General features: G+C 20.6%; 3 protein-coding genes across 3 annotated transcripts; all 3 read right to left on the bottom strand.

The window, feature by feature from the left end:
• Window positions 1-50: 50 nt before the first annotated feature.
• On the bottom strand, window positions 51-2,718 carry PY17X_1032800 (conserved Plasmodium protein, unknown function; the record flags this gene model as incomplete). The annotated part of the gene is made up of 3 exons (XM_022956319.1): window positions 51-351; window positions 517-2,401; window positions 2,580-2,718. The coding sequence occupies 3 exons, from the start codon at window positions 2,716-2,718 to the stop codon at window positions 51-53; spliced, it is 2,325 nt and encodes a 774-aa protein (XP_022813375.1).
• A 1,193-nt stretch (window positions 2,719-3,911) lies between these two features.
• On the bottom strand, window positions 3,912-4,657 carry PY17X_1032700 (nuclear transport factor 2, putative; the record flags this gene model as incomplete). The annotated part of the gene is made up of 3 exons (XM_022956318.1): window positions 3,912-3,946; window positions 4,055-4,317; window positions 4,578-4,657. 3 exons carry the CDS (start codon window positions 4,655-4,657, stop codon window positions 3,912-3,914), a joined length of 378 nt encoding a protein of 125 aa, XP_022813374.1.
• A 1,825-nt stretch (window positions 4,658-6,482) lies between these two features.
• On the bottom strand, window positions 6,483-15,428 carry PY17X_1032600 (conserved Plasmodium protein, unknown function; the record flags this gene model as incomplete). Its single annotated transcript, XM_022956317.2, has 5 exons — window positions 6,483-12,306; window positions 12,438-14,185; window positions 14,347-14,813; window positions 15,022-15,207; window positions 15,320-15,428. 5 exons carry the CDS (start codon window positions 15,426-15,428, stop codon window positions 6,483-6,485), a joined length of 8,334 nt encoding a protein of 2,777 aa, XP_022813373.2.
• Between the last annotated feature and the right edge of the window lie 708 nt (window positions 15,429-16,136).

Below are 16,136 nucleotides of genomic sequence, written 5' to 3'. Positions count from 1 at the left end.
TTTCTTGTTCAAAGCATTTAAGAAAAAAACATATATATACAATCTGATTATCACTCAATTATGATAAAAAATAAATTGTTTACATATAAAAAATCTTTAAATTTATCTATAAGCAATGATTTTAAATAATTTATATCGTTTGTATCATCTACTAATAAATCTGTAACCATAAAAAAATTAAGATTAGAATCTGTTTCCTCACAATCGTTCTCTAAATTTACTTTGTTATTTTTATTAATTTGAGAAAAATTAAAAATGTTTTTGTTTTCATTTCTGAAATCAAAATATAACGGCGTGAAAATGTCTTTAGAAATTTTATCCATCGAATTTCCAAAATAGTTACTTAAGTTCCTATTAAAAATAATGAAACCAAAAATATATTAAATGTAAAACTAATGGCTTGTTTACATATTTATGAATGTTACTATTCTTAATGTATATTTCAATTTTGTAAAAAATATATATACAGTTATTATTATGCTTTTATTTTCAAACCGCTCTTTTTTTTTTTCTTACCAAAACTTGGGTATGGTAACATTTTTTATAAAAAGATGATCTAATACCATTTCATTTTTATTTTTCCCATAATTTAGATTAAAAATAAATGGATAATTCAAAATCAATGAATTTTTTATTTTTTTATTAATATTATAAGTACAAGACAAATTACATTTTCTTAATTTTTTTAAAAACTTAATACTTATATATATTTTTAAAATATCATTTTTAACTATTTTATTTATATCATCATAATTATTTTCTTTATTATTTATATTGATTATTTTATTAGAATTTTCTTCCTTGTCTTTTTCATTTTTATTTTCGTTCTCTTCATTTTCTATTTTTTCAGTTTTATCCTCATTATTAGTATCATTTTTGCAACTTTTGTCGATTTCCTTCCCACTAGATAATATGCTATACTCACTTGAATCACTTTCACAATTATTATAAATATTAATATATTTATTGATTAATTTATTTATTTCATTTTTTCTTTTTTTTTCAATATCAACATAAGTGCTATCATTGCTCATTTTAAGATTATAGTATTCTCTATTTTTAGAGTTACAATTTGATTCTTTTAAATTATTATCATTTTCATTATTGTCTAAATCATTTTCTCTTATACTACCACTTTTTGAAAATGCATCTTTATCCTTTTTATCCATCTCTATGCTTGATGAATTTCGATTTTTTATATATTCCTTCAATTCACTACCATCACTTTCTATACTTTCAGTTTTGTTTTCAATCAAATTATTTAGTGTGCTTCTATTTGGAGAGTTTATATTTTCATTATCACTCTTTATTGAATTTAAACTATTTTGTTTGCTACATATTTCGGGAATATTGGAAAATATAGACATTCTAGATCCATAAGAAGTTGTAGAATCATTACTATTAGAAGCAGTGATGGAATCTTCTAATTCACTACTTCTATCGTTAGAACTAATTTTGTCAGTGTTATTAGAAGTAGTTGATTCACTCCCTTGATCAGATGTATGAGAACAAGGAGTGTCACTTTTGATATTCAATTCAGATTCCGTTTCATCAAAATCCGATACATTGTAATTATTATAATCTTGATCGAAATTTATATTTTGATTTTTTAAAATATTCTTTCCTAAATTGTCAAAAGTTAGTTGGTCATCATCCAAATAGTTTTTTATTTCTAACGTATTTAAGTAATAACTTAAAAAAATAAGTTTAGACAAATCAATATTTTGTTTATGTTTATCCATAAAATTTTTAGAACGTATAATAAAAGGAATTTTATTAAAATTATACTTAATCATATTAGCAATTTTTTTGAGATTAACTTTTAAAAAATCAAAAGGTAATATAATTAAATCTATATTATTATTTAAAATTATTTGTTTATTAACTCTATTGTTTTTAGAATTATTTTTTTCAATTTCAATTATATCTATCCATTCCCCATTAAAATTAATAAACTTGTTCATATGAAAATTCCCATCAAATATATAATTTTTATTTTTATATTTTCCATTACCCTGCATATAATTATTAACCCAATTCCCCTCATAAGTTGATTTACTATCATTCCAAATAAAATTCCCATAACCATTTTTCATATCATTTATATAATATCCATAATATATATTTTTATTTAAATATATATTTAATCCTAACCCACTTTTTTTATTATTTTTCCAATTCCCAATAAATTTGTTTACTATTATTTCTTCATTAAAAGCATTTTTTTTTAAACTTAATAGTATACCATACCCTTCTTTTATAATATTTTCCACTTTTTTTTTTTTCACATTTTTTTTACTTTTGTCTATTTTTTCTCTATTTCCTAACTCTTCCTTTCCCTTTTTCTTATTGACATTTGTCTCATTTTTGTTATCCTCTATTCCTTCAGTTTCATTTGATTCTAAAAAAAATCATAAAATACACATAAAAATTGTATCATTATAAAAACTCAAAAAGCTGGATACACATACACAGAGAAGATATTTTTTTCCTTCCCTTCTATTTATATAAATGTAAGTTCATAAATTTTGATAGATATTAAATGACGATGTACCATACTATAAATTGAATTTATCTACCTTTAATTTGGCCAATATATATATAGTTAGGAAATTTAAAACATTTTATATTTTTATAATTAAATATATTTAAAAATTCATCCTCTTCATTAATTATAAAACCTGTGCAATCCTTTTTTTTTATAGTATCTCCCACCATTTGTTTTTTCAAAAAAAAATCAATTATATTTTTATATTAATTGTGGATATTGTACAATAGGAGAAAACATCCTACATATACGCATGTTGTGCATTTTTAGCATAAGTATGGATAAACATAGAAATATAAATTATAATGAAATATCTTAGTTTTATTTTTATTATATTATTTTTTGGAGAAAATTGCTCATATCTTGAATAAAAAGATTAAATTATTAATATTATTATTTTTTTTTTTAATTCAACATATCTATATTAGTACACTAGACATAATAATATATTTTATTTATGTCTAAGAAACCAAAGTAAATATTTACACATATATATGTACATTTTTTTAATTATTTCTAAAAATGATTCCAATTTTTTTTTCTAAATTATTAAGACAATATATATATTTTTTTTTATTTACATTTTTCTCTATTGTCTATTATTTTTGTAGATATAAATGGACATATGAAAATTTTCTGATGGGCATATCTTAATAATACATAACACACATTAAAAACCTAAGTAAATAAATTTGAAATTAGAAAAAAAAACTAATATATACCAAATTATCATTTTTTAATCCTAACTAAAATTTCTCTTAATAATGGCTATTATTACAATAATTTGTAAACATTTGTCATACAAAAAAATCAAACATGCATATAAGCAAATGTATGTATATTATAGATGAGGGTATTTTTTCGAAAAATTCAAAAATGGAATCTCCAACAGAAAGGATATTGAGATTAATGGAAAATGTATATATCAAATTCCTCAATGTTATATTTATTTTTACATTCTTTATCCTTAACTAAATAATTTCATAAGTAAAAAAATTGAACCAGATACAGAAAAAAACATGCATATATAAAATATGCGTAGATATAAGATTTTTTCTATTCGAAAAATATAAAGATTTATTTTTTTATGGTTTCTATCTATATAAACTCATATATTATTTATTCGTTTTCCTATAGGAGTATTTTAGTTTTATTATAAAAGTGAGCATTGCAGTGAAATAAATATTAATATTATTTGAATGCATGAGTAGATGTCAGCATAAGTGGGCATATGTACAATTCTTAAATTAATGAATTTACTTATTCAAAAATAAAATAAAATAGATATAATAAATAAGTTAAGGTAAAATATAACTTAACAATTTCCTCGCCGCTCTATGCATCACATTTTTTAAGTGGTTGCTTAACTAATACAAAATCTGAATAAATCATTGAAAACTGAAAAAAAATAAAAAAAGAGAGAAGAAATAATGTTTACCCAAATAAATATGCTACGAAAATACATACACATATGTTCATGTATAATATATGATAATTTTGTATTACTGAAATATCCGCCATTGGGTAAAGGGAATAGATGAAAAGTCCTAACAAATTTTAAAGGCTTATTTTCTTCAATAATTATATCACCACAAACTAATATTAAAATACCATTATTTGGGGTGGGTTGAATATCCAAGCTTAAGCATTTATGTACTACTGTTGGTGGCAATTTATTTAATCGTTCGATTATTTGGTTAGTTCCTCTGCATTGGTCATTTTCGAAACTCATCATACTTATGTCTTTATAAAGGCTAGCTAATTCATTTCTATGTATAGAGACAAAATAAAAAAAATATATATATATCCATAAATAATAATATAATAAAATGTTTAAATACACAGATTACATTAATATATTTCACAAATTTTATAAAATTTAGTGATTTTTTGGATTATTAAGGAGAAATATATATATATGTTGTACGATTGTTTTATATAACATGACCCCATATATACATTATATATATTGCATTGTTTTTTTTCGTTTATTTTTTTTGTTCTTTGTTCTTTTTCATTTTGTTTTTACCTTCCCGTATTAAATAGCTGGAAATAGTGGTTTACAAATTCCTTTCCAATTGCTTCAAATTGAGGATTTAGCATATCCATTTTTGATAAAAAAATATAAGAATATATAACTTTACAGTTAAAAGCAGAAAGTATGGAAATATATATAAATATATTTATTTGTTATTATAATATTATTTAGTAAGGTACAAAATAATTTTTTAAAACAATATTTCTAATTACAATTAAAGTTCTGTAGTTTTTTATGTTTTTTTTAATTTCTAATTTTTGAATGATATATTAAAATAATAGAGGTTTTCCTTATATACTGGATATACATATATATACATTATTTTTAAAATATAAATATAATTATTATAGATGGGAGAAAATTAAAAAATAATAATAACGCTATAGATATTTATATTATACATATATTACTGCTACATATATATCATGCACATATTGTACTGCATATTAAATTATTTTTATTGTGCCCTTTTTATGATAAGCGTTAAAAAATAATTCAGTTATGCAGTATAATTGGAAACAAAAAATACATATAGATTAATAGCTTTCCACTTATTTTTTTAATTTTATTTTTACTACTGGAACAAGGTCCAAATTGGTAAATTCAAAAAAAACAGAAAAAAAAAGAAATGTATTATTTTTTTTTCATTTCATAATTAATGATATTGATATTATAATAATATATATTGTTAATAGATATATGTGCTTTCACATACACTTTTGTGTGTTTATATAAAATATTTGCTTTGTCGTATAGCGCTTTATATATTATTTAAATGCTATATTTTATATATCATTTATATTATTACAGCGATAAAAAAAAAAAAAAAAAAAAAAAATCCCAAAATAGCTAGCACTGTTGTGCAAAACTAATAAAATGTTAGAAACTGAACATATTTATACAATCATATACTTTTATTCTTTTGTAGAAAATGCATACAAATTTGTATAACACATTGCTTCTTTTGTTTATCTTGTGTTACTATATGAGCAGGTTGCAATATACATATTATGTATATACAACAATTCTTTAATAATAAAAATATAATTTTAGTTGTAAAAAAACATCTCCAAGCCAAAATAATGATCAAACACCATAAAATGTGTATGTATTTTTGTGTTCATTTATTTTTTATATTTTTATGTGACTCAATTAAAAAAAGCATTATACATTTTATTTTGTCTACATAAACATTCTAACTATATTATTATATATAATAATTATTAATAAAAATGATACACACATTTGTAAAAACACATTTTTATAATTAACGGTTTGTCATTCTGATCAAACTTATGTTTGTCAAGGTTAAAAATCATAGAAAATTTATTAGTTAATTATAATGCACAGATATATATACATATGTGGGATAAAAAATTATCAACTTAAATAAGCATTTTTATGAAATTTGTTTACATAACAATTATAAAGGTTAAATAAAAACAAGCATTCAAATATTATAAAAAAATATTTAAACAAAACAAATATTTTAATCAATGTAAATAAATGAAAGACCAAATATTCCAATTGACGTTTTTATTAAAAAGAGAAAAAAATATAATAAATATTTTCTTCTAAATATATATATAAATAAATGTATATGTATATCGAAAATAGGAATGTGTGGAGAGACAAAAATTAATTCTTATGGTTAACAAAATTAGTACAAAAACAAAATGCCGATATTAAAAAAAATACAGGCAATACACAGGTATTTACCTTTTACACGATATGTATTTGGGTTTATATATTTAGTTATGCATATATATCCTTAATAAGTAGTTTGTATCTTGTTTATTACATTTTTTATAATTTTATTTTTAAAAAAATTATATTTATTTTATTATATGTTTTGTGGGGAAGAACAATAATTTTTTTTTAATGCCATATGGTTAATTATTTCTTCTCAAGGGAAAATAAAAAATAAGACGGAATATACAAAAGAACATTTTCTTTTCTTTTTTTATTTCCTTTTCTATGTTTTTTTCTATTGTATTTAGTATTAAAATTTTTTTCACAAATGTTAAAAATGTTATAGATATCCAAATAATTTATATTATTGTGATGGATATTAACATCATTCATTTCTATATATAAATTATTTTTAACATAATTGGAAATACTTTCAATATTAAAATTATGTTTTTGTAATTTTTTTAAAATCGTAATTTGAAATTCCGAAATTCGGTTATAAAATATATTTTGTAGCATTTTATATTTATTTATATCAAAAGAATTATTTGTTGAATTAAAAAAGGGATTTGATTGAATTTTTGAAAAATCGGTTAAACTATTTTTCTTATCATTTATATTAAGAGTATTTGGAAAATATAAAGTATTTTTATAATATTGTGAAAATATATCATCATAAATATGATTACTTCTAATATTTGTATAATCATAATTTAAGAAATTATATTGTTCTACTGTATAATATGGGAAAATAGGATTTCTTAAATATTCAATAATTTCGATAGTTTTATTATAATCCTTGTGATCGGTATTATTTAAATTTATAAAATTATTATTCAGTAAATTTATATTTATCATCTTTCGAGATGACACTTGATCATTTATTCCACCTTTATCTCTATGTATAGCTAGTTTGTTATCATTATCGTTTCGATCTTCTTTTTGTATGTACCTAAAACTATTATTGTCTACATTATTGAAGCACATAAAAAATGGATCTCTATTTTGCATATATAATTTTACATGCTCATTATTGTTATTGCAGTTATAATAGTTTTTATTTTGTTGCTTGTTTTCTTCCTCTTTTTCTGTAATCATTTTTATATACATTTCTTTCGCATAATAACTTAAAAAAATATATAAATTTTTTTTCGAATAAATATCTGTTCCAAATGAATTCATATGTAAATTATTTTTATTTACTCTGAAATATTTCATATATATGTGAAAATTCCCATAATATCGTATAATTATATTAAATAAATTATAAAAAAAATATTTTCTATAAGGGTTATTTTTGTTCAATGTAATAATAGAGAAACTTTTTTCATTTTGGGTTGTTTTTTCATATTCTTTTATTTTCGACTTAGGTGTTATTTTAAAAACACTATCCTTATTAAGGGCATGTATAGGAATATAAAATGAGACATATTTCTTTATGTTACTTAAAAATCTTTTTTTATAATATTCAGACTGTATAATGGTTGGTCTATAACCCTTTGTTAAATAAAGAACACTTTTGCTAAAATTTTCCACAGATTTATCCCAAGTATATGGTCTTAAATAATCAATTATTTTAAAAATAATAACATGATTTGATATGTCTATATGTATAAGTAAGGAATAATCCATAATATCTTGTGAGGATAAAAAATCACTATCTTCTTTTAATGAATCCATCAAATATTTATAATCTTTATATTCTAAATTTATTACTTTTGATTTAATATAATCTCGAAAATTGTCATCAAACAACACTGTATATCCCTTATAACTGTTATAATTATCCACTACAAAATGATTATATTTTTCTATTGAATTTAATGCTTCTAAATTTTTATTATATAAATTATCTTTATCAATAAAATCATATTTTTCTTCGTTTATGTTTTTATGTTTTACTATATGTTTACTTAAATTATCTTTATTTAATATGAAACTCTTTTTTTTTCTTAAAAAATATAATGTTCTTTTTAAATAATATAAATGATTTTTACTTTGAATTTTTTTTTTTCTTCTTTTTTTTTGGGCAATTTTTTTTTTTTTTTTTCTTTTTAAATTTAAAACCTGTCTATTTATTGCTAAATACTTTTTTGTGTTAATAATGATTTCTTTCATGAAGATATTTTCTATATATTTCCTTCTACTATTCATTTCTTTTTTTTTTGTATTACTTTCGTCTTTGCTTTGGTTTATTTCATTATTTGTTTTGTATTCATTTTGGCTATCTATTTCCACTCCTTTGCCCATTTTAAGAACTATATACATGTTTCGGAATTTCATCACATTCGGTGAAGTTTCAAATAATTTAATCTTATAATAATAATTCAAACCACACATCATTTTCTTTCTCATATTTATGTATGCCCAATGTATTATCTGTTCATTACCTTGACTACTACTACTACTGTTGTTATTTCGACTTATATTATGTGTATGCATTTTTTTTTGTGGCGATACATTTTGAATATCATTAGACATACCTGAAAAGACCATCTCCGAATTTAATAGGTCTTCCCCCTTTTCTCCCATAACGTCAATCTGTCTAATTTTCTCGCCTTTATTTTTACTTTTATAAGATTTGCATACTAACTTAATTTTTTTTTCATTTTTAAGGTATTTATTAAAATAATTTAAATTCATTGAAATTCCCGAAGAACAATTATCCGATCCATCGTTTTCATCATCTTGGGTTATTTTGGATGTATTTAAAGACAAATTATAATTTTTGTCAAAAATAGAGATACTTTTTTTATTTTGTTTAATTAATTTTTGTATGTTTTTTTTTTTCCTAGCTCCTTTAATATCAAAAATTAATATTTTTGAATTATGGTTTGCAATTTTTATATTTTCTAAAATAATATAGCTTTTTAATGTTTTACGGTTTGTTTTTTTTATTGTAATTTGATATAATCCAAATAAAAAGCACATCACTGATTTTTGAGATTTGAAAAAGATATTTGAAAAGTATTGAAAAAATTCTTTATATCTAGTTATAAAAGATTTAAATTCATGTGCATTTATTTCTTTTATAATATATTTATCATCATATGTTTTAATAAAATGTTTTTTTTTATGATCAAAATTTATATAATTACTTTTTATAAGTGATATTAAAAATGATTCTTCTTTTTTACATAGATGTTTTCTTAAATAATAAAATTGAAGAGGGAAATAAATAGAAACCGTAATATTATCATTTAGTACTATATTTATACAATCATCATTTTTGCTATTTATAAATTCATTTATCATATTATTTTTAAGAGATATATTTAGCAGCTTATTTAGTTTACTCTTTATAAATTTATCGATATCTTTATCATATTTTTGGTTAACTTCCTTATTTTGTTTTATTAATCTTTTTGAAGTATTACTTTTTTGTCTTTTTAAAATCTTACTATCAGTTTGAAACTGTTTGCATTTTTTATCATCAATAATATCTTGAATACTTTCATTTCCTAAAGTAGTGTTCCCGCTCTTTTCTTCCTCGAATTTCTTATTACCAAATATACTAAAGGAAGAAATATTCCTTTCTTCTTTATTATTACATATTTGTGGCCTCTTTTCTTGTATTATTTTTTCTTCTTCAGCTTTATATATATTTTTTAACTTTATATTATATTCATTTGATATCAACGAATGAAATATTAAATTAGCTATATCATTTTGATTAAATAAAAAAACAAAATTCTCTTTTGTTATGTCTTTCTCACCTATTGTATAATTTATCTCCACCCTTTCTTCGTTTTTTTGGTTTTTCTCATTTCTTACTAAATCCACTATTTTTGATATATGTGCGTAAAACAGTTTTTTGCTTGAATTTTCATTTTCTTCTTTATTAATATCGTCTATATATTTTTTTTTTCTATAATTTTCAATGTTATAAATATAATAAGCTTCTTTCATGTATAATTTATATACATCATAACATTGAACAAATGAAAAATCTATGTTTGGATTATCTGTAGTCTCATTAACGTTGTTATTATATATGCCTATTTTGTAATAATTTCTTGTCATCCAAAATTTATTTTTATCTTTGTTTTTTTTACACTTTATTCTTCTACATTTATATTTCTCTAATTTATTGATTTCTTCTCTCCATTTCGTATTTTTTTCATTTGTTTTTTTATCCACATTTTTGTAAACTTTTGCATATGTCTTATTAGTTTGATCAATACATTTGTTCGATTTTAAATTTCGGATTTGTTCAAAAAAAAACGAGACACCGGTTTTTCTCTCCCTTTTAGAAATACTTTTACTAATGTAGAAATGTTGCAATTTAGATTTAGTTATCAACTTTGTCATTTTTTCAATATTTTTTTGAATTTTAAAATTTATCTTTTCTAAAAGCATAATATATAATGAAAAGAATATGTCCATATTTAAAGTAAAATGATTTTTCTTTAAACTTGTAATTGCATAAAAATATATTTTTTTAAAAATAAAAATTAATTTTTTTTTATAATATTTCATTTTTTTTTTATATTTTTTAAATATTATAAATTTTTTAAATAAAATATCTTTTATTTTATAAATATCATTTAATATGTATGAAATATGATCATTAGTTGCTTTTAACCCATATATTACAGCTTCTTTATTTCTTTGATTGTTTAAAATTCCATTTAATTCACCAATATTCGAATAACTCAGTGTAAATGTTTTCATGTATTTAGTAAAATTGTATTCGTCTCTGTTTGCTGTAAGAAACTTATTATAACTTGTGTTTCGAATAGTATTATGAGACAGCTTACTAAAGAATTCTTCGCTTTGTGCCTTTTTTATACCTAATTGAATGCTCGAAGTGCTTGAAGCTCCTCTGCTTTTATCATATTCCTTATTTAGTTGGTCATTAAAAGGGTTAATATTTTCTCGAATCATTATCTCATTTAAATTATAGTTAATTAAAGATTCTTGTAAGTTTGGTTTTATTTGTGAAATATGTTCCCAGTCTTTTTCAATTTCTTTAAAATTCTCATCTGATTGATTCATGTTATTTTGAATAATAGTAGAAATACAATTAAGACAGTACAAAATATCATTCGATTTTATAAATATATTTTTATTTAACAAATTTATAATAAAATTAATCGAAATGTAAAAATTACAAAATATTCTTTTTATAATAAATAACATATTAAAAAATACCAGTATTGAAAAATTCGAAATTTTTAAATATTTACATTTTTTACAATTATTTTTAAAATATATAGGTGAATAAGAATTATTAAAATTTTCTTTCTTATTTTTTTCTCTGTTTTTTTCATATAAATGCTTATTTTTTGATCTATAATAATTAATCGCACAATTATATATTAAATATTTTAATGAACAATACATTGGTAACATTGAGATTGTGAAAAGTGGAAAAGTCTCTATAATATTGTATATATTAAAATTATTATACATGTCACTTAACCATTTAGATCGGTCTATATCTCGTCTTCTACCTATTTTCCCAGAACTACAAAACTTATTATGATCTCTCTCTTTCGTTACACACACACATGGAAAGTAATAAAACACATTGTTGTGAATAATATTTTTTATATGCTTTTCAATATATTTTAAAACTATTTTCTTTATATTATTTTTTTTTTTACTCAATTTTTGTTTTTTTCTTTGTCTCTGTATAATATTTGAATCCTTATTATCCCTTACATTTATTTCATTTTGAATTGAAGCAATTTTACATATATAATTTTGTTGTGCTTGAAAAATTATTTTTATATTTTTAAAACAAATTTCATAGCTATTATATTTCCCATTGTGATTGCATTGAACATTTTTATAATTTTCTCCATGTATAATAGTTAACAAAAATTCACTAAAAGTAAAATTTATATTTATTATTTTTTTTTTTGTAGCATAGCATTTGTTACATATTATTGTCATAATTTTTTCGTCATCTATATTTTCATTTTGAACTTTTTTCATAGTTATCAATATTCCCTTTAAAAGTATTTGAATGCATATTTGATGATATATCAAATAGTTCGAGCAGGATCCCAATGGGCATATCCTATTAAAATGAAAAGAAATAAAAAAATGAGGAATTCTTTTATTTAGAAGAGACATACAGAAATGCCAATTGATACACACATATATGTATTTACATATGTATATGCATTTGTTTGAGATCTCAATACTTACATCGTAAAACTAAGAGAGTGTATCATTTCCACAAACTGCTGAATGGATATATCGCATATATATTTATAGTTAAAGAAAAAATTGTAAAAAATATTTTCAAATGTAAGATACTTGGTCCCAAAAAAATACATATTAATATTGTTGTATGTATTATTTATATGCATATAATTAGGGCATATAAAATAAGTTATCATTTCTATATTTTTTGATATTTCTAGATTATAACAATAAAAAAGCATATTTTTTGCAATAATTTTTTCCACCTTTTCATTAACTTTGCTCTCTATCTCTATGCCAGCATCATTGTGTAATGAACTATTCAAAATACACGGATTGTTTAAAAGATCATCATCATTTATTATTATATCTTTATATGTATATTGTAGATATGTTGTATTTATAATATTTAAATAATAATATATATAATCATAATTTGATTCATAATTTTTCATAAAACTATTAAAAATAAAATAATTTACAATGTCTATTATTTTATTTTTTTCAGCATTATGAAAAAAACAATGTTCATAATTATTATATATTTGTTCTTTTATTATATCATTAGGTTTTATAAGCTTGTATAATATTTTCATTCTTTCTCTGATCAAAGGGCTCTGAATATTTATTAAATGAAATAAATAGTACATCAAATTTATTGGAGTTATTTTAATTTTTTGAACATTATAAAAAAGGAATAAACTTGACAACGATGATATAATAGAATTATTTAATTTTTCATAAAAATTTATACAATTTTTATCAGATATTTTGTTTATCTTTATATTATTTAAATATGGACGTACTAGTATTCTACCCATGTAATGGTTTAAATACATTTGCTTATAAATGTGAAATGTTAAAAATATACAATATTTTATTATCTTTTTTACTTTTTTAATAATTATTACATTTTTTAAATGATTTATTAATAATTTTTTTTTATTCTCATTTTTCTCTTTTCCCCCAAATGGAATTTTTTTTTCCTTATGCAAAAAATTATAATCAACAATATAATCATCACTTTTCTTTTTATAATAAATAGAAATGAAATTTTCAAGAATATTTTCTCTTTTTATTTCATTTTTGAAATAATATTCCAAAGAATTTTTACCATCATTACTATTACTTATCTTTTCAATATGGGTGTCTTTCGTTTTATTTTTTTCCTCTTCTTGGCTAGCTATTTCAATCTTTTTATTGTCTGAAAAATTATACATATCACTTATATTTGAAGAATCACGAATATTTTGTTTCCCAAATATGCATAGAGTTATAAAATTGTTATTACAACATACATATATATTTTTTATATTTTTTTTATATTTTTGAATTTTAAAATAATTTCCCTTAGCTATATAACTGTTATTAAAGTTGTTGAAATTATCATAACATAAAACCTTTGTACGTAACATTTTTGATAATCTAAATATGTTTTTCTTTTTTATACTAGTAAAGAAATATATCTTTTTACTCATTAATAATTTTTTAATATAAAAGTGTAATTCTCCATGTACTAATATTATATTTACATTTTTACTCGAGAATTTTTTAAAAAAAGAATTTACATAATTATAGTTATCATGATATGAAACTCCTAATGCTTCATATTGGGCTATTCTTTCTGTATTCATTAATAATATCTTAGGGTTTTTTATTTCCAAATTGTCAAAATAAATGGAGCAATTACTAAAAACTAGCCCTTGTAGGTAAAAGCTATTTTTTATATTTTTATAAGGAAAATATTTAACCTGTAATAGAAGGGAGAACGAAAACGTTAATAGTCATATATATATATACTTCAAATATTTAGATATAGAAAATATAATTACACCATAATATTGTGACACAAGATTAAAACATTTGATTTTTCAAGTAGACAGTTTTTTCATCATGTGAAATGGTGGTTTACCTTTATATTGTTCAATATGTCGTAATCATAATTATGGTAATGTTTTGAAATTTCATTTATAATATTTAAAACTATAACATATATATTTTTTTTAATCCCGTGATACATAAGCAGATTAGTTATTACTTTATGAAAGTAGCGATTAAATTGCATGTTAATTTTTAAAGGAAAATTTAAATTGCTATGATATATATTTTTATAAGGATCTTGTTCAAAAAAATTAAAAAATGGATTAAATTCTTCTAATATTATGCTATTTTTTTTTTTTTTGATCGAATCTAAATTTATTGGAGAATAAAAACTATATACACTATTTTCTTGTCTTTTTAATAGCTTTTCTTTAGCTTTTTCAAATTTTTTTTTTTTTCTCTCTTCTTCCCTTAAATTGTCATTGTAGACTTTGTACATCTTTTCACTCTTTTTAATTATACTCACGTAAAACTTACTATTGTGTATTACGCTATAATCTGATTGAAGCAAAAAATGAACAAAATGAACAAAATTAACAAAATAGCAAAATAAACAAAATGAACAAAATTAACAAAATGAACAAAATGGAATTACAAATTTTTATACAGAAAAATGCATTCATCAGTCAATTAATTGTAGAAATATTTTTAAATCTAATAAATTCAGACACATATATTTTTAGAGCATTAGTTTTTTTATTATTACTATCTTTATTTAATTCCTTTTTAATCAAGGTTGTTGTTAATTCTTTGTTTTCCCTCTTCAAATAAATTTCTGCATTATTAATATGTGCATTTTTTAAGGAGGCATGTTCGTTTGAATTTTCGATGCCACTTTCATCATTTAAGTTGGCATTGTTAAACGGTTGTGTTAAATTGTTATTTCGGCTTTCTTTAAAAAGATAAAAAAAATAATTTATCAAAATAAGAATAATGAAAATCACAAAATTAGCTACTATAAAATATTTTTTATAATTTCTTTACATGTATATATTTTGTCTTACCATTAAAAAAGGGATAATTAAGAATCCAATCAAAAATTTTATGAGATGGTTTATGCTCAATTAGATCATTTTGAAAACTAACATATTTCTCGGATGCGGTTTCCCCCATGTTTATTTTATTATTCTTTCAAAAATAGAATATCACGAAAAGGATAAAAACTTTCTATTCTTATTATATTATATTTTCCATTTCCTTAATTATTATAATTCGTTTTCTCAAGTTTGCCTTGTTACTACACTGTTACTATTATTACTTAATTTTCAAGACATAAACATTTACACGCTTTTCTTTTTTTTTAACCCACACAAAATAATTGTACTTTCAGTCTATAAATAATTTTAATTATAAAAATTCTGACCAATCAAAATGGATACTTATATATAAAAGAAAACAGAAAAAAAAAAAAAAAAACATTTATCTATTTTATGTTTATTAGTGTTGTAATAAAATACGAATTTCTATAATGTTTATTAGTTATATTTTAACTTCTAATAATCAGTGAAGCATATCAAAATATTCTCAAATATGCACAAAGTTTCATAAGTACTAAAAAAATATATTAAAATAAAAAAACAATTTTAACTACAATTTGATAAGGTTAACTAAATTAAGAAAATTATATACATATAATCTAAATGAAAAAGCGTAGTGGAAAAATGTTAAAAAAACGAACAAAACGGTGGTTAAAGAAACAATTGAATTATTTCGACATTAATAATGTAGTTGTAAATATTATTGATTTTCTAACATTTAAAAAAAAATTATTATCAACATACTTAAATATTAATATTTTTTTTTTTTCATATAATATTAATT

The sequence above is a fragment of the Plasmodium yoelii genome (assembly GCF_900002385.2).
Source record: "Plasmodium yoelii strain 17X genome assembly, chromosome: 10".
Classification (NCBI taxonomy): Eukaryota; Apicomplexa; class Aconoidasida; order Haemosporida; family Plasmodiidae; genus Plasmodium; species Plasmodium yoelii.
Note: the sequence above shows the minus strand (reverse complement) of the source record. Positions and strands in the feature narration are given on the sequence as shown.